The 24413-nt window shown below is 52.5% G+C and overlaps 2 protein-coding genes across 2 annotated transcripts in view; both read left to right on the top strand.

Annotated features, from left to right (window-relative positions):
* LOC142818438 (protein FAM222A-like) overlaps nt 1–24413 on the top strand; it is a 195289-nt gene that overhangs the window by 47691 nt on the left and 123185 nt on the right. The gene's annotated exons all lie outside the window — the stretch shown is intronic.
* On the top strand, nt 1442–23683 carry LOC142818437 (uncharacterized). Its single transcript, XM_075897849.1, has 2 exons — nt 1442–17264; nt 17578–23683. The coding sequence occupies exon 1, from the start codon at nt 13747–13749 to the stop codon at nt 16870–16872; it is 3126 nt and encodes a 1041-aa protein (XP_075753964.1). The 5' UTR covers nt 1442–13746; the 3' UTR covers nt 16873–17264; nt 17578–23683.

The following is a 24413-nucleotide window of genomic DNA, read 5'->3' as shown; positions in this document are numbered from 1 at the left end:
GCCCAAGAAGGTTGCAACTTTTTAAATGTAAAAAACCAGAATTGTCAATGTACACTTGGGGTGGATGTGTTCCTACTGCTTATGTTAACTTGCATAACCACTGTACTGCTGTTACTAAGAATGGTAACTATGCCCACTATGCATGATTTTGTACCAAAACCCTGGAAACTGTTATGAGATGTACCCAAGGACACACTGCATGTTCAAAAGCTTTGGGACCCTGGTATTTCACTGTTAATACTTGTAATTAGTGTTGAAGCTTCTCACCTGAGAAGGGACATTCCAAAATCGATATGCTGTATGGGAAAGGACCCCAGTTGAGGGCGGTAAATAGCCCTGGTTTTGTGCTCGGTGTAATTTGAGGGGTGCCTGGGAAAGGACCCCAGTTGAGGGCGGTAAATAGCCCTGGTTTTGTGCTCGGTGTAATTTGAGGGGTGCCTGGGAAAGGACCCCAGTTGAGGGCGGTAAATAGCCCTGGTTTTGTGCTCGGTGTAATTTGAGGGGTGCCTGGGAAAGGACCCCAGTTGAGGGCGGTAAGTAGCCCTGGTTTTAAGCAATTCGCCCTGACTGACACCCTCAGTGGTGCCAAGACCTGGCCTGGTGTATGATAGTGGTGTATTTTGCAAGAGGCACAGAACCTGGTCAATTGAACTTTAGATCAAGACCCCACGCTATTCTAAATTTGATTTTGAGACTGAGAGCTTGATTGGTTAATGAGGCATTTCTGGACTCAACTACTTAATATTCTCTGTATAGCGTAATGGTACTGATGTGTAAAAGGGAAGTCAAATCCCCCGGAGCCATTGATTCCCCTATGAGGGGCACGTACAATATACATACATTGCTAATGCTTAGATATATTTGCTATTTGTATAGGAGTAAGACATGACAAAGGTCAAGGCCTGTCACAGGTAATAACTTATAATAAGGAGACGAGGGGAAGTGAAACCAGTCTTCTGTTAAGTAGAGAGATGGATAGATTCCACATCCTTTAAACTTGTGACCGGCTCGAGCAGGAAAGGAAAAAGGGAAGTATGGCTTGCCCATTGTTCAGCAAAAGTGAATGAATGTAAACACAGCGGTAACTGCAAAATCAGCAAGTAGGCATTGTATTTAACCTCATTGGGAAAATTAACCTGACCTATAGGAATGCTAAATGTCAAAGATGAAGTAACCTATCATGTTAAGGCACCTAAACCAGGAAAGATGTGAACCCTATAAAAACCCCTACCTATGAGATGTTGGTCGTCGGCTCTGATTTGAACATTGAGTTCCTTAGCCGTACCGTGGTTGCAACCAATAAACTTGAGTTGGACCCAGCCTGAAAGTGTGACTCTCTTCTTGGGGTAAATCAGACTAGCCTCCAAGGGGACGAAACCTTGCAATTTATGCAACAGTACTCTATGGATATGGAAGCCTTTGCTTACTTTTTATGTCTTCAAGTGTTTAGTCAAGTGTGCATAATGTATTTACTATGTTTTATCTTAGACCTACAGGAAGAAATCACAGCCAGTGTGGCCAGAGGCTGTCCAGCACCGTCTGTGATTTGGTGGGCATGTCATGATTATGAGGGTTAGCCAGCAGCCTGGGGATTAAGGGGTTAACTACACCTAGCCAGGTGGAGTGACCAATAGGAATGTAGGTGGGACTTTCAAACTGGGACAAAGGAATTTGGGTTTTTTTCTTTTCTCCCTTTTGTCTCAGAGAGTTCTCTGCAGCTACAGAGAGGGACAAGCATGTCTCTCTCTCTCTCCCCAAGACACCATTCCTCATTTTCTGTAAGTAGGGTAAAGTTTAGGCAGTTTCGTTAGGCTTTATTGTTTTAAGGATGGGGTATGGGACCTGAGATCTGGCACTGCTTACAAGATGTGTTGGCTTTTCTTTGTAACTAAGTTCTAGGCCCATGGAATTTCTCCATGAGTATATTTTACCACCTCCCTATCTAGTCATTATACTTGCAACAGGAATATTGTTGTAATAATAAAAGTTCTTTCTTTTCTTTTATTAACCTGGCAGTGGTTAAGGGTGTGCCCTGATTTTTGTTTTAGGGGGAAGATTTCCCAAATGATCTTTCCCCTGGTTTCTTTAGCAACATTTGGGTGGTGGCAGCGGAAGTTTTATTCCCAAGATCTAGGTTTTTAAGATCTTGGGGGAAGTTTTATACCAAAGCCTGGTAGATAAGGCTTTGGGGTACACTTGCTGGCCCCCACTTCTGCATTTATCATGCCAGAGTGGGGAAGGAGCCATGACAACCTCCCCCTTCAAATAGGCAGCCTGGGGGCAGGTCAGTAACCCACTCTGCAGCATGGGCATTCACTCTCCCGGGCCAAGGGTTCAGCCGGTGGGGCAGCTGGCTGGATCCTTTGGCTCCCTTTGAAGGAACAGCTTTGGTGTCCATCCAGACTACCCCAGCTGCAATAGCAGTATGGGCCAGGGAGCTGGGCTCCTTCCGGAGAGGCCAGCTACAAAGACCACCAACTTGGGCTGCATGAACCTGGGAAAATGAATTGTCCTTGTGAAGCACTTGCTGCCTTTTCCTCAGGACCTTTAACCAGGCATTCCGGCCTCTGGTGGACTAGCTGTGCCTGCTTCTCTTATGTACAAAGATCAACTTTGGAAGACCAAGCAAGAGGGGACTTGCAGCAGAACCGGCCAGTATGCAAATCCATCTAGCCACTGCCAGGCACTTTCATTTCCCATTCTTGTGGCCATGGGATGGGGAGGGCAAGCTGGCTGAAGAGCAGGACGCCTCACCAGCAGGCCCCAAAACTTAAAGAAACCAGCTCAATACTGAGCAGGAAAATAATCACTCCTAGCATCCTTCTCCATTACGACCCCCAGCCTCCTGTTTTAATCAGAGGTGCCTGTGTTGCTTTAAGAGCTATGGGTTTTAAAGATCACGAGGGGTTAGAGAAAGTTACCCTTGACTCTTACATGCTAATGTAATCTCTAGCCAGATCTTCAGTACTGCAGCTAAAACTGCTTTTTAGATTAACATTTAATTATTAACAGGGCTCTGTGCAAGGCCTGGGGCTTGTGCGCGTGAGAGGGGGAGTATAGGGGGCTGGCGGCGCGGGATGTGAGGCAGGGCTGATGGAGACATTTGCAAGCTGGAGAGGGGAAGGTCATGGTGCAGCCGATGGTAATGCGCCGTGCTTTATTGCAGCCCTCAGCAAGGTGTCGTCAAACTTTCTTTTTGATTTTTATTTTCTATTTCCCATAATTTACCGCAGGGTGACCTTTCCCATGTTAACTCGTTCCAGGACCAAACTGTCAGCTTTGCTAATTGACTAGCCTGCCCTTCTCTCACTCCCCTTCCCTGCCAGGTTGAGCATAAATTACCTGGTAAGTTCCAGCACGGAGTCTGTGCGTGAGCAGCTGCTGGGCAAGTCAGGCTTTCTCCACTGCCTCCGTCTGCCCATAGAGTGGAGCTGCTGTGAGCAGAGACAAGGCAGTGAGCTGAGCGCAGGCCTGGGTGCCTGGACTCAGTGACTCTGGGGGGGTGCTTCAGGTCAGACACTCAACCGCTCTGTGGCTCAGTTTCCCCATCTGTAGACAATGTGTGGGTTTGTATTGCTGTAACGCCCGGAAACCCCATTGCATTAGGTGTGCACAAATGCAATTTCCTGCACCTCCAAGGGGAAGGTGGAAGGAGCTCTGCTTGGAAGTGGTGCATCTGGAGAAGTGCCACTTTCCCATTCCTCTAAAGTGGTTCTTCCACCTGATGACACTAAGGTCTCTGGACCCCGCCTGGCCTCCCCTTCTCTGACCCATTGCCTAGAGAGTGGGACCTCCAGAGCACCCTGGCGTTTCAGCAGTGCCTTCTGTTGCACATAGGGCTGTTGGAGCCAGGTGGAGTGTTGTTTGGAGCCTGCCATCACTGGCTGCCCCATGTACATTGCAGAACGGCTTGCAGACTGTAGGATCTGGGACACCAATGCAATGTGCCAAGGTCACCAACTGGCATCTCAGCCACTGGGATGAAGTCCAGCCCCTGAAGACAAGCTGTGGGTCTCTACCACCTTGGATCATTGCAACCATACAGTAAGGGCTCTGCTGGGTCTGCTTGGTGGGATAGGCAGCCTCCTCCCCTAAGCACAGACCTGGCCTCATGGAGCATCTGAGCCTGCTGATGGGGACATGGATCCTCTTTGGCCTGGGATTGGCACTGCCTTTAGTGCCAGGCAGGTTCCTCCCTGGATGCAGCAAGCGGCTTGGCAGTGATGTGCTGGTAGGCTCCCTGCCAGTAGCCAGGCAGGGGTGTGATGGCTGGGAGGAAGGCTGCAGCCCCTGGCTTCTCCCTGGCTGCAGCATTAGCAAAATGGCTGGGGTGTAGTTATGTAATTAGTGGTGAGTTTCCATTAGCAGCTAGAGGTCTGTGGAAAGGTTTGCATTGAACTTAGTGGGCCACGGGCCAAAAGGCTTGAGAACCACTAATCTAAAACCTTGCCTATGAAAGTCCCTATCTACAGTTGCACAGCCTTCTCACACAAGAGGGACCTTTGCTGAGGCTCCTGGAGATAAGAAGGTCTTATCAGCCTCTCATGTCAGAGAAGGTGCCAAAGCATTCTGTCATTGGAGCTTTAGACCAGGGCTGATTTCAGGGGTGGGTTCCTGGATGATTACGATGGAGGTGTGTTGCATGGGTACTGGAAATAATTTGTTTGAGGTTAGGCGTTTGTCTGTAGGCAAGGTCTGGCCTTTTCCCCAAGGCCTGAGAGAATGAGGGGTCTTTTTTCAGGAGAGGTTGTAGATAATGTGTTGGAGGGGTTTGAGTTGTGGACTGTAGATGATGACAACTGGAATCCTGTTTTCTCTTCTTGGCCTGTCTTGAAGTAGTTTGTGTCCAGGTACTCTTCTGGCTCTGTTGATCTGTTATTTCTCTTCTCCAGGTGGGTATTTCAGTTTTAAGAATACTCTCTCTATATCCAGTAGGTGTTTGTCTCTGTCTGTGGGACTGGAGCAAATCCAGTTGTAGCCTGGGGCTTGGCTGTAAACAATAGATTGAGAAATGTGTCTGGGATGGAAGCTAGAGGCATGTAAGCAAGTAAAATACCAGAAATCTACCAACCATAAGGTGGTGGAAATGTGTCCGTCGTGCAATTGTACTGTAGTGTCAAGGAAGTGGATCTCCCGTGTGGACTGATCCAGGCTGAGGTTGGTGGTGGGGTGGAAGTTGTTGAAGTCCCTGTCAAATTCTTCAAGGGTCTCTTTCCCGTGACTCCCTCTGATGAAGATGTCATCGATGTAGAATAAGGGTGCTAAGGGGCAAGAGCTGAGGAAATGTTCAAGGTCAGCCATAAAAACGTTGGTGTATTGTGGAGCCATGTGAGTGCCCATGGCTGTGCCACTGACTTAAAGATACAAATTGTCTCCGAATTGGAAGTAGCTGTGGGTGAGGACAAAGTCACACAGCTCTGTAATCAGGTGTGCAGTGCTGTGTGTGTCTGTGTGTGTGTGGTTGGTTGTTTTTTTTTAAATTAAAGTCACAAAGACCTAGGGCATAGAATCCTAGAACACTAGAACTGGAATGGACCTCACAAAGGTCATCAAGTCCAGTCCCCTGCCCTCACGACAGGACCAAGCACCATCTAGAGCAGGGCAACTCAACTTTGGAAGCCCCAAGGGGCCACAATGATACTCACAGAACATGCCGAGGGCTGCAACTTAAGTGTGATTGCATGAGGGCATGAATACAAAGATTAAGGCCAGGCTACACAACACGTAGGCCCCATTTTAAGTCAGTTCTGCTGATATTAATAAAATGCAACATTTCCCCGATTTCTACCCATCTAACAGCACTTTGAATGAGCAATGACAGTCCAGGAATTTAACTACTAACCTTCCAGTAAGGAACATTTTTCTTAAATTGCTGTCGGGTGGATACAAGTCTTTGAACTCAGGGGCAAGATTCATGGTACCACTGCAGGTTTCTTTTCTTTAACATAGTGATAGTCTTTTTGACAAAGAAGACACATTGGTTTTCCATTTATCTCTGCAAAAAGGAATTCCATCTCCCAAACAGGGTTAAAAACCCTGTGTTCATCCAACAAGCATCTCCTCTTTGTTGCCATTTTTAATGCTTCTTATCAAAAAGAATGTTGTATACCAGTGTTTTGGGTGGCGAGGAGCCCTGGGGCACCTTATAGACTAACCGAAGTGTTGGAGCATGAGCTTTCGTGGGCAAAGACCCACTTCATCAGATGCATGTAGTGTTTTGGGTGTTTAGCTTGAAGCTTCGGGTTGTGTGTTTCTTGGAGTGATTTTACTGTAAAAAGAAAAGTTTCCAAGCCAGAGTGCTCCAACTTGTGGTGGGTGGGGAGCTGGGCAAGTCAGGCCAGACACAGGAGGCAAAAAAAAAAAAAAAAACCAGGTGCCCGGGAGCCCTGTCCTGGACTCCCAACAGGGCTGACATCCCCACATGGGAGTCCCGGCTGCGGCACCGGACCCAAACGTGGCCAGTGTGAGCCAGTCAGCACCTCTCAGGCTCTGCCCACAAGGCTAAGCAGCCAGCACTTCCCACAATGCCCCAGCACTCCCAGCAACTCCTCCCCGAGGGCTAGAAACACCGACACCCTGTACCTGTCTGTTCCAGCCAGCCCGTCCGCTTGCGTCTTTCGATGCTCACCCCACCTGAGAGACGCCTTGCCGTCATGGACCGTGTTCCCAGTGGAGGCCACGTGCAAAGGATCCCACCCACGGGCCGCGTGCTGAGTAGCCCTGGTCTAGCCCATCCCTGACAGGTGTCTGTCCAACCTGCTCTTCAATATCTCCAGAGATGGAGATTCCACAACCTCCCTGGGCAATTTATTCCAGTGTTTGACCACCCGGACAGGTAGGAAGTTTTTCCTAATGTCCAACCTCAGCCTCCCTTGCTGCAGTTTAAGCCCATTGCTGCTTGCCCTAGCATCAGAGGCCAAGGAGAACAATTTTTCTCCCTCCTCCTTGTGACACCCTTTTAGGTACTTGAAAACTGCTATCATGTCCCCTCTCTGTCTTCTCCTTTCCAAACTAAACAAACCCAATTCTTGCAGCCTTCCTTCATAGCTCATGTTCTCTCGACCTTTCATCATTTTTGTTGCCTTTCTCTGGACCCTCTCCAATTTCTCCACATCTTTCTTGAAATGCGGTGCCCAGAACTGGACACAATACTCCAACTGAGGCCTAACCAGCGCAGAGCAGAGTGGAAGAATGACTTCTCGTGTCTTGCTCACAACACTCCTGTTAATGCATCCCAAAATCATGTTTGCTTTTTTTGCAACAGCATCACACTGACTCCTATTTAGCTTGTGGTCCACTTTGACCCCTAGATCCCTTTCTGCCGTACTCCTCCTGTAGTGAGGTGGAGTGGCTGCCCACTGACCCCAAAGGGGAGGCGCCCCTCCCTGAGCCCTACAACGTTACACGTGGTGGAGAATGTGGGCACGAGCCAACCCCTGACAAAAAGGGGTTTAGCCACTACCCATTGGGGGGGAAAAAAAAAGAGAGAGGGAGGCCCTCCTGTTGTGGGGTCGGGCGTGGGTCCTTCGGCATTGCTCGGCGACCCTCTGGGCCGCTGTCATCCTCATGGAGGGCTACCTGGTAGCAGAAGGCCCCTCTGGAATAGGGGTGTCTGCCCCACCTTCTGCCAGCAGCCTCCGCAACCCCCCAGAGGCCTTGGGGGAAGCCTGACCATTGTTCAGGCACCCAGGAGTCCCGGGTCCAAGATCAAGGGGGGGGGCACGGCTGGCCAGCCCCCGGGAACAGGGAGCTCAGGAGACGCCCCGACTGGGAAATGGGGATGGACTGCAGAACCAACCTCCAGATGCCCCTACCCAGAGAGCCTGCTCGGATCTCGGACCCTGCTTTTCCTGTGGTCACTTGGGACATGTGCAGCGAGATTGTCTTGCTATGGACTGCAACTTTGGACGGGTGTGCACCATGGAATCTCGGGCCCACCGACCAGGGCCACCCAAGCTGACCGTGAAAGTGGGGCCACAGGAAGTGGTTGCCCTTTTAGACTCCAGCTGTGGACAAACCCTTGTCTGCAAGGACGTTATCCCTCGCCCAGTAGTGACTGATGGGGAGCTCCAGCTCCAGTGCATTCACGGGGATGTCAAAGCCTATCCACGGACCCGAGTGGCCTGGACCATAAATAGTTTAACTGAGGAAATGGTGGTGGGTCCCACTCTAGACTACCCAATCATCCTTGGGCGAGACTGGCCGGGGTTTACAGACCTCCTCCGCGGAACCAGTCTCCGGTCCCCAGCCATGCAGGACGCTCTTGCAGAAAGTCTGGCCAGCTGGAGACCATCTACTGTCCAGGGCATAGGGCTCACCGCAGAAGGGGAAGAAGAAACAGAGGGAACAGAAGGACCTGAGGGATCAAGCCAACTTCGTTGCTCCTCTGGGAAGGACTTGGTGCCTACCCGCCTGGTGGACTTCCCCCAAGATCAGCAAGAGGATCCATTGTAGGCAAACCACAACAACCGAGTAGCCCGCATCAATGGGGTTGTCACCGACCCACAGGCAGTCGAGCAGTGGCCCCATTTCAAGATGGTATCTGACTGCCTGTATCAAGTGGACTGGGACCCACAGACCCAAGAAGTCCGGTCCCAATTAGTAGTCCCTCGCTGCCACCAGAGAGCCGTCCTGAGACTCACACAACCTCCCTGCCACTGAACACCTGGGCCAAGACAAGACCCTGGCACGGGTCTTGTCCTGGTTTTTTTCTGGCCAGGTATTTACCAGGAGGTAGGACATGACTGGAAGTAGTCCTTTGAGTGCCAGTTAGCAGCTAGCCATGGGGTTACACAGGTTCCCCCCCGGTACCCGTGCCAGTAGTTGGTACCCCGATTGAATGCATTGCTTTGGAACTGGTAGGTCCGCTCCAGAGGAGCAAAGCAGGGTTCAAATACATCTTGGTCTTGGTTGACTATGCAACCTGCTTCCCGGAGGCCATCCCACTGCAGAGTACTATGGCCCGTACTATTGCTGCCGAATTAGTGCAGGTCTTTGCCAGGGTGGGCCTCCCCTGGGAGTTGCTCACGGACCAAGGAACTAATTTTATCTCCCAGTTACTCTGGCAGGTCTGTGCACTCCTGGGCATTCACAAGCTCCAGACTTCGGTGTAATCACTAATAATTACCCCATACCCACTGGAACCTGTTCTAGGGCCCCAGTTGCCTGACCCAGAGTGGGAAGAAAAACCACGACTGGGAGATACAGACTGAGGTTCATCAAAAGTAAGCGCACCAACTGCTGGAGGCCTTTCGGAAGACCTTTACCACGCTTCCCAGACAAACCATGGTGGTGTTTAATACAATTCAGACAACCCCAGGCCAAGTAGTCTTAACCACCCCCTGCCCCAACAGATGAGGGAGGTGGTAGAAAAAGAAGTCCAAGCGATACTAGAACGCAGGGTGATCGAACAGTTGAAGTGAGTGGTGATGTCCCATAGTGCTGATGTCCCATAGTGCTCGTGCTGAAACCTGACGGAAGTGTACAATTATGCATCAATTTCAGGAAGGAAAATGCCATCTCAAAGTTTGCTGCCTACCCGATGCCGCAAACCAAAGAACTTCTGGACCACCTGGGAACAGCTAACTACATCACAACCCTCAATTTGACAAAGGGGTATTGGCAAATTCCATTGGATCCGGATTCCCAGGAGAAGACGGCCTTCACCACCCCGTCTGGACTGTTCCACTTTGTTCAGATGCCCTTTGGCCTTCATGGTGCTCCTGCGATGTTCCAGCACATGATGGACTGCCTGCTGAGACCCCACATGGAGTACGCCGCCACATACCTAGATGACGTCATTTATAGCCAACGCTGGAAAGAACACTTCCTCCAAGTGGCAGCTGTTCTTCGGACTTTGCGAGACATGGGACTTACGGCCAATCCAAAGAAATGCCGGATCAGCTGGCAAAAAACCACCTACCTTGGATACCAGTTGGGACGTGGTCTGGTGCGTCCCCACATAGATAAAGTCCAGGCCATACAAAGCTACCCCACACCCACGACAAAGAGAAAGGTATGTCAGTTCCTGGGCCTAGCTGGATATTATCACTGCTTTGTTCCCAATTTGCAGCCATTGCTGCCCCCTTCACCTCCTTCTTAACCAAAGACAGTCCCCAATGGGTATGCTGGACACCGGAGTGTGAAGCGGCATTCCGGAATCTCAAAGATTGCCTGTGCTGAGAACTGGTGCTGTTTAGTCCTAACTTCAACCAACCCTTTGTGGTACAGACAGACGCATCAGAAGTGGGGCTAGAAGCCATACTGTCCCAAAAGATAGAGAGGAGCATCCAATCCTCTATATCAGTAGGAAGCTTTTCCCAAGGGAATGTAACTATTCAGTGATTGAAAAGGAGGCCCTGGCCCTTAAGACCCTTTTAGGCAGCCCTTTTGTGTTGGTGACAGACCATGCACCACTTAAGTGGTTGCATACCATGAGGGATACTAATGCCCGAATGAGGTGGTACTTCACTTTACAGCAATATGCATTTACTATCCAACACTGCCCAGGGAAAGAGAATGCCAATGCAGACTCCTTGTCACGCATAGAGGAAGGTCAAGAGTCCAGTCTCAATAACCGGGAGCTGGAGTTGAGGGCGGGGGTTGTAGTGGGGCAGAGTGGCCACCCACTGACCCTGAAGGGGAGGCACCCCTCCCTGAGCCGTGGTGGGCAGCACCTGGCCCCAGCAACCCACCTGACCAGCCCTGCCCCTTTGCTTCTGGGGATATAAAAGGCCTGCCAGAGAGGCCAGTCAGGGCCAAGTGGCCAGAGGATCCAGAAGCCTTCCCCACACACCCAAGCAGGGAGCTGGGCCTGGGAGAAGCTGAGGACTGGCCTGGGCCACCAGGACCACACCTGGACGACAGTCTGGAAGGACTGCTTGCCTGGCTGGGGGTTATTTTAAGAGGAATAAGGGATCTTTTGGAAAAGGCTTTATTTTTCCGAAAGATCCGTGTCTAGACTGGCGCTTTTTTCCGGCAAAGCTCCGAGCTGGAAAAAAGTGGCAGCCATGTTTATGCAAATGAAGCAGGGGAGATTTAAATCCCCACTGCATTTGCAATTGCGATACGTCTAATTTGCATCCCTTTTACGGAAAAGGGATGCAGTCTAGACACGGCCTTGTTTCTCCCTCCTCACTGAGCAATGGACCAATGAATAGTCTGATTTAGAGATAGGGTTTCAAAATTAGCAGGCTGTAGGCCAGGGCTGGGTAAAATGTGGTCTGCAGGCCGGGTTTGGCTCGCCAAGCCACCAGGTCTGGCCCATGGGAGCCTCATCTGGCTCCCTGCCTGCTCCAGCCCCACTTGGCACTCAGAAAAGCTGGCTGCAGGTCCACGTGTGCATCTCTGAATGCTGAGAGCCCAGGGGAGGGAGCAGAGGGTTCTCACACTGCTCCCGCCCCCAGTAGCTTCCAATGGCTGGCTTCTGGCCAATAGCAGCTGCCTGTTTACAAGACAGACAGCATGTGAAGTGTCCCTCCCCCCTCATCCCCCCCTGCCTCACAGCACTGAATTCAGAGCAGCACACATGGCCCCTGCAGCTGCTCTGAGCACGTTCAGGGGCATGGAAGGCAGGAACCCTGGCTAAGGAACCTGCTGGGCTGCTGGCTGGGAGGTGCTTAGGTAAGCATCTCCCAGACAGATCCTGCCTCTGGCACCAGTGTTCCCTCTAAGATTTTCCATCTGTGAGTGGCGAGAGTTCTCTTGTGCACCAATATCAAGCTCATGTGTGCTTGTCTGGATGTGTGCCACCATGGCACCCACCAGTTGCTAACAAATACCTTTTATATGTTTTTTAAATATTATGGAAGAAAGAATACTAAAACAAGGGATAATTAACAAGGTGCATGACTAAATAATATGACAGCAAATAAATAAAATTAATACTTCAAAATTTTCAGTAGCCAGGTCCTAATGTAACGAATATTTAAAAAGTGTTCAGTTAAGTTCTTTTCAATGGCTATGTAATCTTATAAATATTTCTGAAAGTTTGTTTGTCCCGAAATGGTAAGAGCTAGAAACACTAAATTTTGCACAGATACTACTGATTTCCTAACTTCAATAACTGGATTGGTTATATCTCGAAATCAGTTCCCCCAGAGCCCCAATTGGGCCCACTGATAATTAGCTTTTAGTAGCACCTGATCATAGGCATTTGCTGGACTCTTCTGTTAAGCGTGTCACAAACTGCAACTATGAGATCCTAGAGGATAAAGCACGTGGGCACCTACAGCACCATCAAGGGAAAGCCCATGGGGGAAAGGCTGCAGCGGGGGCAGAGAATCAGCAACCTCCCCTATACTAGGGCACCAGAGGTCTCCAGGACAGACAAATGTGACTGATGCTGGCTAGGGTCTAGATTTGCTAATTGTGGCTGGGAGAAGCCTCCAGCTGTCACAGCCTCTCAACATCTTCATGCAGCCAGGCTCTGACTGAACCCGTTCTGGAAATTAAAGTTTCTTCCCTACCCCCACACCCAAACGAGCCATCTCACCACTCGCCCTCCTTTGGGCTGCCTGCGTTCTCCTGGCAGGGCTGTGTGCGTTATCAGCAAGAGCCACAGGTATTATGCACTTTGCAGGATTCAGCTCACAGTACAAAGAGGAGGTGGGTAGGAGCAAGGTTTTGAGCACTGTGGAGTCTGAGGAGAACATGATACATTAAGAACAGCCTGTTCTCATGAGAACAGGTACCTTCAGGTGCTGCATGTTCTGATCATCTAGGTATCACTAACTGAACCTGATTTGTGGGGATTGGGGAAAGAGAGTGTGACGGGGTGCCCCCGTCCCTGGGTGCGCCCGCAGACAACCCCGAGAGCCGGGGGAAGAGAGTGGAGACCGGCTCGCTCCCCCAGCAGTGCGGCGCATGCACCCAGGTCCGCCCGCCGCATTTAAAAAGCAGCCGGACCAGCTGATCGGGGGCGGAAGCAGCGGAGAGTGTGGGGCCGGCCGGGGCGTCCCGGGGAGCGACCGCAGACGCCGGCCAAGGGAGGACCCCGGCGGGGGTGGCTGGGAGCAGGGAGTCAGCCAGAGCGTCCCCGCGGATGACCGCGGACGCCAGCCGAAAGAGGAAGCCGGTAGAGGACCTGGGCAGCGGCGGCGGAAGCAGCTGGGAGCACGGAGCAGGTCCGGGCGCCCCAACAAGAAGCCGGGCGGCGGGCAGAGCGGCCCCCAATGCCGAGAGCGCGGAGACGAGTGGCAGGCGCCGCGGCAGGGCGACCCGGGGTGCCGAGTCGGCAGAGGCGGCCAGGGAGGTCGCTAGGAGGCGAAGGACTGGGACGCCAGGGGAAGAGCGGTCCAGACCCCAGGACGTGCACTGGACCCAAAGGCGAGATGGCCCAAGACGCCGGCCCCTTGAGCGGCACTTCCGACAGACCCGGAGGGGCCGTGAGTAACCCCCCCCGACGGGCGCCGGGTCCTCCCCATCCCCGATTACGGGGACTCTTCCCCAACCGTGGGAAAGCGGACGGCTTGCTGGGCGGTAGGTTGGTCTCTCCCAAATAAGTTGGCGTAGACCACGACCTAAACCCCCCTCAGAGCGCAAGCCTAGAGCAAAGCTAGGGAGTGGGGCCTCCGTGCAGTAAACGCAAGGACCCATTCCCACATGAGTTTGGGGGCGGGGAAGGGGGAGGATCTGTGACAGATGGTGGAGAACGTGGGTAGCAGACCCACACCCCTGCATTAAGGGGATTTCAGCTCGGGGAGTATAATAAGGCCTGGGGAGAGGGGGTTTTAAAAAACAAAAAAAATGGATGCGGCTCAGCTGTTAGACTGGCTGACTGAGCAACAGCGCCAGAACCACCAACAGCAAACGCAGTTGATACAGCAGTTGGCCACTCAGCAACAAGAGCAGCAGAGACAATTGATCCAGGAGCTGGCCGACCAACACCAGGCCCAACAGGACCGGTGGTTCCAACGGTGGGCCTCAAAAGACCCAGTGGGAATGGCAGCCATTGCAGGCGGGTCAGGCGAGGAGGCAGACCTCGCCCAACTACCAGTCCGTCTAGCAAAAATGGGGCCAGGGGATGACCCCGAAGCTTTAATTACCTTTGAACGGGTGGCCACGGCCGCCCGCTGGCCCGAGGAGCATTGGGCCACCTTGGTAGCCCCCTATTTAACCGGAGCGGCTCAGGCCGTGTATAGAAGTCTCCCAGATAGAGAGGCCCTTAATTACTACAAAGTTAAAGAGGCTATTTTGGATCAGACGGGGATCAATCCAGAAACGTACCGCCAGCGGTTCCGTACTGAAGCCTTTCCCCCAGGGGCCCGACCCAGAGCCGTAGCCCAGAAGTTGCGGGACCTAGGATGGCGGTGGCTTGAGCCCGAGAAACGATCCGGGACCCACGTGGCCGAGACAATAGTCCTGGAACAATTTATTCAAATCCTCCCAGCAGGGGCCCAACGGTGGGTGAGGCGACATCGGCGAGAAGCTCTCGCGGATGCGGTCTCCTTGATGGAGGACTACTTAGCCGCTGAAATCCCAGGAGAGAAGGAGACCTGGGGAAGGCAAGCCCGAGGCCGAACGGAGAGAGAGGCCAGGACCCCTCAACCCCAAAGCAGGGGTGAAAGAAGACCAGCTTCGCCCTCCAGGAACATACCGGTCCGTCGGACCAGCCTCGGAAGAGGAGTGAACCCCCGTCTAGGGGGAGGAGAAGGAAGAAGAGTAGAAAGCACAGAAGGGAGTAACAAGCCAGCCACGCCACCACCGAATGTGTGTTTCGAGTGCAGCCAGGAGGGTCACTTCAGGAGGGATTGCCCATTCATAGTACTCACCGAAGGGCCCCAGGAAGGACCCCCACTACCAAGCCGGATCACAACAGAGATTGTAGTCAATGGAGAAGAGGTGATGGCGTTGGTAGACTCAGGGTGTAGTCAGACCCTCCTGCGGGCAGAGCTGGTGTCAAATCCCCGGGGATTCGGCCCACCCGTGCAGATGCATTGCATCCACGGGGATGTCTGGACTTACCCCACGATTTGGGTCAACGTGAGGAGGCCGGATGGAAGTAGTCAGTGTAGAGTAGCCCTTGTCCTGAAACTGGTGTACCCCACCATTCTGGGGCGAGACTGGCCGGGATTCCGGCAATTGCTCCAAGAGTGGAGTCAGTTAGAACCACAGGACAGGAGAGAGGAACAAGAAGAAGTCTCGGATGAGTTGGGAGCCCGGGGAGAGGAGGCCGGAGACCCAGTCCTGGAAACGGGAAACTGGGAAGATGGAGACTTCTTACAGGAGCAACGCAACGACCCCACGCTGAGCCGAGCCTGGGAGCAAGCGCGAGTGGTGACGGGGGAGGAAGATCCCAAATCCGAGACCCCGCGAGGCCCTTATTTCGAGGTACGGAATGACCGCCTATACCGAGTAGTTAAAGAGCCCAGGGAGGAAAGGTGGTGCCGACAATTAGTGGTCCCCAGCCGATATAGGCGGCAGGTACTGGAGTTAGCCTACGCCAACCCCTGGGTGGGACACCTGGGACAGGAGAAAACGGAACAGAGGATCATACAGTGGTTTTTTTGGCCTGGAATTTATCGTGAAATTCGAAACTTTTGTGAGTCCTGTCCGGAGTGTCAGAGGGCTAATTTGAAATTGGGTCCGAAGGCTCCTCTAGTACCCTTACCAATAGTAGGAGTGCCCTTTGAACGCATTGGGCTAGACCTAGTAGGACCATTGGAGAAATCCAAGGCAGGCTCCCAATATATCATGGTAGTCGTGGATTATGCGACCCGCTACCCCGAGGCGGTCCCTTTACGGAACACCTTAGCCCCCACATTAGCCACTGAGCTAATAAAAATATTTTCAAGAGTAGGGATCCCCCAAGAAATCCTTACTGACCAGGGGACGAATGTCACCTCTAAACTAAGGGAAGAATTATGTAAATTATTAGAAGTAAAAACCTTGCGAACAGCCATCTACCACCCCCAGACGGATGGCTTAGTAGAACGTTTCAATCAGACACTAAAAGCCATGCTCAGGCGTTTTGTGATAGAAGAGCCCCGAGAGTGGGATAGGTTGCTGCCACCTTTGTTATTCGCAATTTGCCAGGTACCACAAGCCTCTACCGGCTTTTCGCCATTCGAGCTATTGTATGGCCGACAGCCAAGGGGGATCCTGAACCTCCTCAAAGAAACCTGGGAGGAGCAAGAATCCCGAGCAAGGGGATCTGTCCTCTATATCATCCACTTAAGAGAAAAATTGCGTCAGTTGGGAGAATTCGCCAAGGCCAACCTATGGGAAGCACAGGTTAGGCAAACACAATATTACGACCAGAGGGCTAGGTTCTGGGAGTTTAACCCCGGGGACCGAGTACTCCTCCTTTTACCAATTCGAGAATCCAAATTGTTGGCGCGGTGGCAAGGCCCCTATGAGGTAGTCCGGCGGATAGGCCCGGTAGATTATGAGCTTAAAATGAAAGGGGGGAGACGCGAGACCAAGGTATATCACGTAAACCTATTGAAAAAATGGCATCCACGGGAAGCGATGTTTATCATGCCGCCATCCCCACAAGTGGAGCTGGGGCCTTGTTTAGAAGGAACCAAGGAGGCCGACGAAGTCACAGTAGGGGAAAACCTAAGTCAGAGACAAAAGATGGAGGTTCAACAGTTGGTACAAAAGTTCGCCCTCATCCTGTCAACACTACCAGGACGCACCACATTAACCAGCCATCACATAGTCACGAAACCAGGACAGAAGGTCCGAGATGCCATCAGACCCTTGCCTCGGAAGATGTGGGCGCCAGTGCAACAGGAGCTCCAGAACATGCTACGGTTGGGAGTAGTCGAGGAGTCTAAGAGCGAATGGCGCAGTCCTATAGTGTTAGTGCCTAAGCTTGGGGGGGGGCGTTCACTTTTGCATAGATTTTCGGAAGATCAACGTGATTGAGATTCGATGTATACCCAATGCCGAGGGTGGACGAGTTACTAGAACGGTTGGGGCAGGCCCAATATTTGTCTACCCTAGACCTTATGAAAGGGTATTGGCAAATCCCCCTAACCCCGGCTTCCCAAGAAAAAACAGCTTTCCCCACCCCCTTTGGGCTTTTCCAATTCACGACAATGCCCTTCGGCCTGCATGGGGCAGCCGCCACATTTCAAAGACTGATGGATAAAGTGCTGCGAAAACACCTTGCGTATGCAGCAGCGTATATTGATGATATCATCATTTACAGCCAATCGTGGACGGAACACCTACAACATGTGGAAGCCGTCCTAACCGAATTAGGGAAGGCCGGCCGGACTGCCAATCCAAACAAGTGTTACATCGGACAAAGTGAGGTAACGTACTTAGGATACACCGTGGGGGTGGGGGGTGGGGGGGGGACTGAAGCCCCTGATAAGGAAGATACAAGCCCTGCAAGAATACCGAGCCCCAACAACAAAGAAACAGGTGAGGCAGTTCCTCGGACTGGCAAGCTACTATAGGCGATTCGTACTGGACTTCGCGACGATAGCAGCACCATTAACGGAACTAACGAAAAATAACCTCCCTCAGAAAATTAAATGGTCCGAACCTTGCGAGACGGCATTTCAAACCCTTAAGCAACGGCTATCCCGAGAACCGGTACTAATACAACCTTTTATCTTACAGACGGATGCCTCGGAAGTGGGACTTGGGGCAGTATTATCCCAAGAGAAAAGAGGGGCAGAACAGCCCGTACTATTTTTAAGTCGCAAGCTATTCCCCAGGGAACAACAATATTCAACGATTGAAAAAGAGGCCCTGGCAGTAAGATGGGCGGTCGAAGCCCTACGTTATTATCTGTTAGGAGCTCCATTTTTACTGGTGACGGATCACGCCCCGCTAAGGTGGCTAAACTCCATGAAAGAGACAAACCCACGAATAATGCGCTGGTATTTGGCATTACAGCTGTATGAATTTGAGGTCACACACAGGCCCAGGAAGAAGCACAACAACGCCGACTTTTTTTCCAGAACAAACGAAGGACAGGCTAAAGAAATAGGGGACCCGAAACTAAAGGAGAGGGTGTGTGACGGGGTGCCCCCGTCCCTGGGGCTATGTCTAGACTGCAAGCCTCTTTCGAAAGAGAGCGTCTAGACTGCAAGCGGAACTTTCGAAAAAGCAAGCCGCTTTTTCGAAAGGCAGTCTGGATGCTCTCTTTTGAAAAACCCCTGCTTGCATTCAAGAACTCCTTTTTTCGAAAGAGCACTTTCGAAAAAAGGCGTTCTTCCTCGTGAAATGAGGTTTACCGCCGTCGAAAGAAAAGCCGCGTTCTTTCGATTTAATTTCGAAAGAACGCAGCTGCAGTCTAGACGCAGGTGAAGTTTTTTCGGAAAAAGGCTACTTTTCCCGAAAAAACCCCTGAGTCTGGACACAGCCTGAGTGCGCCCGCAGACAACCCCGAGAGCCGGGGGAAGAGAGTGGAGACCGGCTCGCTCCCCCAGCAGTGCGGTGCATGCACCCAGGTCCGCCTGCCGCATTAAAAAAGCAGCCGGACCAGCTGATCGGGGGTGGAAGCAGCGGAGAGTGTGGGGCCGGCCGGGGCGTCCCGGGGAGCGACCGCAGACGCCGGCCAAGGGAGGACCCCGGCGGGGGTGGCTGGGAGCAGGGAGTCAGCCAGAGCGTCCCCGCGGATGACCGCGGACGCCAGCCGAAAGAGGAAGCCGGTAGAGGACCTGGGCAGCGGCGGTGGAAGCAGCTGGGAGCACGGAGCAGGTCCGGGCGCCCCAACAAGAAGCCGGGCGGCGGGCAGAGCGGCCCCCAATGCCGAGAGCGCGGAGACGAGCGGCAGGCGCCGCGGCAGGGCGACCCGGGGTGCCGAGTCGGCAGAGGCGGCCAGGGAGGTCGCTAGGAGGCGAAGGACTGGGACGCCAGGGGAAGAGCGGTCCAGACCCCAGGACGTGCACTGGACCCAAAGGCGAGATGGCCCAAGACGCCGGCCCCTTGAGCGGCACTTCCGACAGACCCGGAGGGGCCGTGAGTAACCCCCCCCGACGGGCGCCGGGTCCTCCCCATCCCCGATTACGGGGACTCTTCCCCAACCGTGGGAAAGCGGACGGCTTGCTGGGCGGTAGGTTGGTCTCTCCCAAATAAGTTGGCGTAGACCACGACCTAAACCCCCCTCAGAGCGCAAGCCTAGAGCAAAGCTAGGGAGTGGGGCCTCCGTGCAGTAAACGCAAGGACCCATTCCCACACGAGTTTGGGGGCGGGGAAGGGGAAGGATCTGTGACAGAGACCCTATGGGATTTGTCATTTTGTAAGCACATCACTAGCTATGTTAATTTCTTCAAGTAATATATGAGAAAAGTATTTCCAATAAAATATGTCATGTTAATGTCATTGACATAGTTCATTCATTACACCTCTTACTATATTTTCCCTGGGCGATGTTGGGTATTTCTGCTAGTTAATTATAAAATACAGACTCCTTGGCAGAGACCCACACTCTATATTTTTTCATTGTACCATTTCCCATAAGTGTGTCTGCATTGGCAATGACTCGAGTGATCACACACACATAGGGGTGTGTGACTGGATGGGGTCATTTACACATGGAGTGCCCTGTTCACACATGTGCACTATTGAACTGTTCACTCCATCTGCTCCCCAGACTGACTTTAAGTCAAGGAGTTAAGGTTAGTGGCAGATGACCAGAGTCAGGGACACTTGTGTGACAGGTTAGGAGAGAGACAAGGTCACTTCTGCAAACATTAGCAACCAGTGTTGCCGCTTTCCTACATGCCGTGTGTGTGCTGGGACGAATGTGCAGCAACATCTGCCTGGCATCCGGGGGATAACAAGGGGCAAGACTGATCCAAGTGGACCTTGGAAAAGTGTAAAGGCCGCAGTGTGAGCGCCCTGAATCCCAGGTAGGCTGTTTGCTAAAACGTAGACATTGCTTGAGGTCAGATGACTCATCCCGTCCTTCCTCTGCTCCCACACTGCATAACACACTTCTATTAGCAAAGTGTTATACCAACACCAGCTAATTAACCCGTGACCGTGCACATTTCTAACAAGGAAAGGGCTTAGAGAGCAGGTGGCCAGCCTGGGCTTAAATATCTACCCCAAATTAAAAAACACAGTAAGGGAACAAAAAAAAAAAAAAAAAGTGCCACCGTGGCTTAACAATTGTGATAGAGTGTTGGGGAGCCCCCAACCCTGCACCCCCCATCTGCAGCCAGATGTGACTCTCCACTGGCCAGTAGAGTAGAAGGTTTATTGGTTTTCAGGGACACAGTGTAGCATAGGAGACAGCTCAGACAGCCTTCTTCCTCTTGGGGGAAGGGGCTTCACCCCCTTCCTTGGTCTAAACCATCCTTCCACATCATAGCCCAGCCGAGAGTGTCTCCTTCACCCCACCCCCACCGCTCACTTGCCCCAGGCAGCCCCACCTCCTCCATTCTCCTCCTTCCAGGCCCAAGGTGCTATGTGCTGTCACCTAGGCCTCAGGAGGGGAGAGACTGTACATACTTCCCCAGTGAGTCACACCCAGTCTCCCACTCCTGATGCAGCTAGTGCTGCAGGGCCTGGGGAAACTGAGGCACCCCCCCCCCCCCCCCCAGTGTCACTACAGAGCAGCATAGGACAGTAGGATCACATATAACCCCACAAGACAAATAGTGAATGCAACTCCAGAGCAAACACAGGATTACAAAAGTAGACAGCACCCCCACTACATCACACCCAGTCCCTACACCCCCTCCTGCACCCTAGTCCTCTGCCCCAGGTCACACTCCTCTCCCACTGTGACGGCACATCAGCAAGCCCCCAACCCTGCACCCCCCCCCCAATCCACAGCCAGATGTGACTCTCAGCCAGCCAGTAGAGTTTATTGGTTCCCAGAGACACAGCCTAGCTTAGGATCAATGTTAACACTGGAGCCAGGGTAGGCCGCCTTATTCCTCTTGGGGGGGGAAGAAGGGCTCACGGGCCCTGAACCCCCCTTCCTTGGTCTAAAAACATTCTCATTCAACTGAGCCCAGCCGAGACTAACTCACCCTCCCAGCAACTGGTCACTCCGGCCCCAGGCAGCCCCGCCTCCTGCATTGTCCTGCTCTCGGACCCAATGGCTGTTGTCACCTCATGCAGAGAGAGCTGGGGAGGGACTGAGGTACACCCACAATACAGGGGTGCTGTTACATCCACTGCTATTACATCACATCTCTCCCCCCTTTCAGACCGAACTGAGCAGGGTCACTCCAACAGTGGCCTGGGGCAGTTCAGACCCCCCTGCCCCGGGATAGAACGTCAGCTATGACATTGGCGCTCCCCTTGACGCGGATCACTTCCATGTCGTAGTCCTGCAGGAGCAGGCTCCACCTCAGGGCTTGGTGTTGGTCCCCTTCATCCGGTGCAGCCAGGTCAGGGGAGGGGTCGGTTACACCGTGAAACACCGGCCAAACAGGTACACCTGCAGCTATCAAAGGGCCCACACCATCGCCAGGCTCTCTGGCAGCGTAGCTCTACTCCCAAGGCAGCAGCTTCCTGCTCAGGTACACAGTGGGGTGTCCCTCCCCCTTCTCATCCACCTGCATCAGCACCGGCCCCAGCCCACTGTCCAAGGCATCGGTGAACATCAGGAAGGGCTTGTCAAAGTCTGGATTTACCAGCACCGGGGCTTTGACCAGGGGTCCTTCAGCACACAGAGCCCTCTGGCACCGCTTGGTCCAGGCCACCTTGTCTGGCCTCCCCTTCTTACACAGCTCCGCGATTGGGGTGGTGATGGAGCTAAAGTGGAGCACAAACCTCCAGCCATACCCACCATCCCAATGAAATCCTGGACCTGTTTCTTGGTCTGGGGGGCCGGCCAGTCTCTGATGGCCTCCACCTTGGCTGGTTCTCGCTTTAAGCAGCCGCTCCCCACCTTATGGCCCAGGTAAGACACCTCTGCCTTCTCGACCTTGCACTTCCCGGACTCTACAGTCAGCCCAGCCCCCTGCAGCTGGTCCAGCACCTGACTGACCTGGGACACGTGGCCCTCGCAGGTCTGGCTGAAGATGCAAATATCATCGATGTAAGCCAGGGCAAAGCTCTCCATCCCCCAGAGCAGTTGGGGTAGGCTCATTTCTTAAGGTTACTCTTATGGGACTGGGGGGAGGTTAACAATTCTATCCGTGTGCTGCTTGTGCTCCCCTATGGAGCTGAATTCCCCCTCCCACTGGAGCTCTCCTGCAGGAACTAGGTTCCCCAGGACGGGGCTCTTCCCACCTTGGCAACACACCCAGACACTCACCCCCACTACCAGAGCACGTCTGAGAGGACTGGGTACTCAGCACTCCCAAGCTGCCCCCTCATATGTCCCTGGACTCAGCAGGCTGGTTTAACAGCCATGCCACACTGCACCCTCATGTGCCTTTGGACTCCGTGGGCTGGATTAAACAGCACTTTAAGCTGCCATCCTCCTATGCCCCCAGGTACAGCACCCCCATCCCCACTTTCCCACCACAGTCATTCACTGGGAAACCACACGATGCGCAAACCCCACAGGACTTTGGACACTCCAGGGATCTTTCGCTTGGGTACAAGAAGTGTTGCAGAGCGAATGGGGAAGCCAAAACAACAGCCCTTGTGAAAAAGAGAGAGAAGCAACCAGCTTAACCATGAAAGTGATTTATTTCTGGGTAGTGATAGGAAGCCAAACACACAGAACAGTTACAATATTAAATCTAAATTGAAACTGATTACAAATGCGAGGGCTAGCAAACCATCAGGGTCAGGGTCAGGAGGCTATGCTTAGAGAGAGGTAGTTGGGGAGAGAGAGAGACCTCACCACTCCGTGCAGCTTGCACTGATCGGGGTTCCCAGACGGTGATGGTAGCCGGGGGTCCGGAGGGCAGGAGACAAGCAGAGCAGAGCCCCCAGCACGATCAGACAGGAGATGAAGACGTCTCAGTGGAACTGATGCAGTTTAAATCCAGGTATCAGATCAGTTTTTCTTGGGCAAGGGGAGGAGTTTTTATAGGGACAGGACAATAGTTTGAAGAGAACACTGGAATTGTTTATGGGTAAACAGAGGCGAGACAATAGAGACTGGTCACACCTGGCTGTGGGTGATGTTCCTTGAATGAGCTCATTAGGCAGTTTCTGTATTTTGGCTGTCAATAGGATCCATTACTAGAATTGGTCTGATATAATGACTAATTTGGGTGTGAGCAGGCCTGGGTTCATTAGCATCTGGAGCAGAGATTTCCCATCAGGCAGGGCTACTCTGCTTTCGGTATCCCCTAGTTCAGTGCGGTTCCTGCTTTGGAAGAGCTGGTCTCCATTCTGTATGCTAATGGACATGTCTCTCTGTGCTATCTTTCATGCAGATGAGGTGGGGTGTTTCCTTAATTCTATCACCCTTGTCTGGAGCAGTTTAGGTGGGTCTGAGAGGGATCCTATGCTGAAGAGAGACCACTCAGCCTGATGCACTAGGCAACTGTGGCAAAAATGAGCCAAGAGCCATGGCAGGGCCCTAGGAGCCAGAGAATACAGCACTCCCCAGGCAGCACCTATGGGGGGAGGGAAAGTCAAAGGTTTTATCATTCTCTCTGAATGCTAGAGTCCAGAGTGGCCATACCCACAGGCTACCCAGGGAACATCCCTCTCAGAGCACCATTTCCCCATCACCAGGGATAAGCAGGCATGGATTTCAGTGGGACGTCAGAACACACCTGAAAATTCAGGTGCACAACAGGTAGGCATTCCAGCACTAATCTAGTGGGCTGCTGCATATGTGGGGTACACCCAACATGTACGCTCTGCTGGGGGGGGGGGGGGGGGGACACGACACGGGACCGAGCTTTCAGCAGCACAGCAGGGGTGTTCTGGGCAGACAAGCAACACAGCAGATACATTTTTGCTACACAGGTGTGTCCTGGTAGAATGTATCTTTTAGTATCAGTTCTAAGACTACAAGTATAATGCATAATGATTTGATGTCTAATGAATTCCTTAAGTTCTGTAGGCTTCTATATCATCCTGTTTCTAGTGACTTCTGACCTTCTTTAAAACATAACTCTTAGAATAATCTATATTCCAGAGGTTTAAAAAGAAGCCCAGTTTACACTTAAACTTATTCATTAGAAAAATGGAGACAGAAGCCCAGCAGCAGAGTGGGGGCTATCCTGTTTATTGCGTCGAGTGTAACATGTATGGTTTCCTGCCCTGTGCAACGGGTGCACACATACGCCACCCACCCAAGGAGCTCCTGACCCTCAGAGACCGAGTTCAGGCTTTGGAGGCCAGGGTGGCTGAACTGGAGGAGCTAAGGGAGGCAGAGAGCTATGCTGATGAGACTTTCCGGGACACTGTAGTACTGTCCCACCTCCAGTCTGAGAGCCCCAGAGCTCTTAAGGAGGATGAAAGTCTCAAGGGAACAGAGCATTCAATGGGAGCAGAGGGGAACCATCCCGTAATTGGGACCCTCCTCCCAGAGGATGTTGCGGTATCCTCTCGCACTGAGGATACCTCTGAGGGGG

This window comes from Pelodiscus sinensis, chromosome 15 (genome assembly GCF_049634645.1).
Source record: "Pelodiscus sinensis isolate JC-2024 chromosome 15, ASM4963464v1, whole genome shotgun sequence".
Taxonomy (NCBI): domain Eukaryota; kingdom Metazoa; phylum Chordata; order Testudines; family Trionychidae; genus Pelodiscus; species Pelodiscus sinensis.
The sequence above is the reverse complement of the archived record's forward strand: the minus strand, read 5'-3'. Positions and strand labels throughout refer to the sequence as shown.

Coding starts and splice junctions, on each gene's coding strand:
- LOC142818437 (XM_075897849.1), top strand. CDS start 13,747: ATGGATGCGGCTCAGCTGTTAGACTGGCTGACTGAGCAACAGCGCCAG.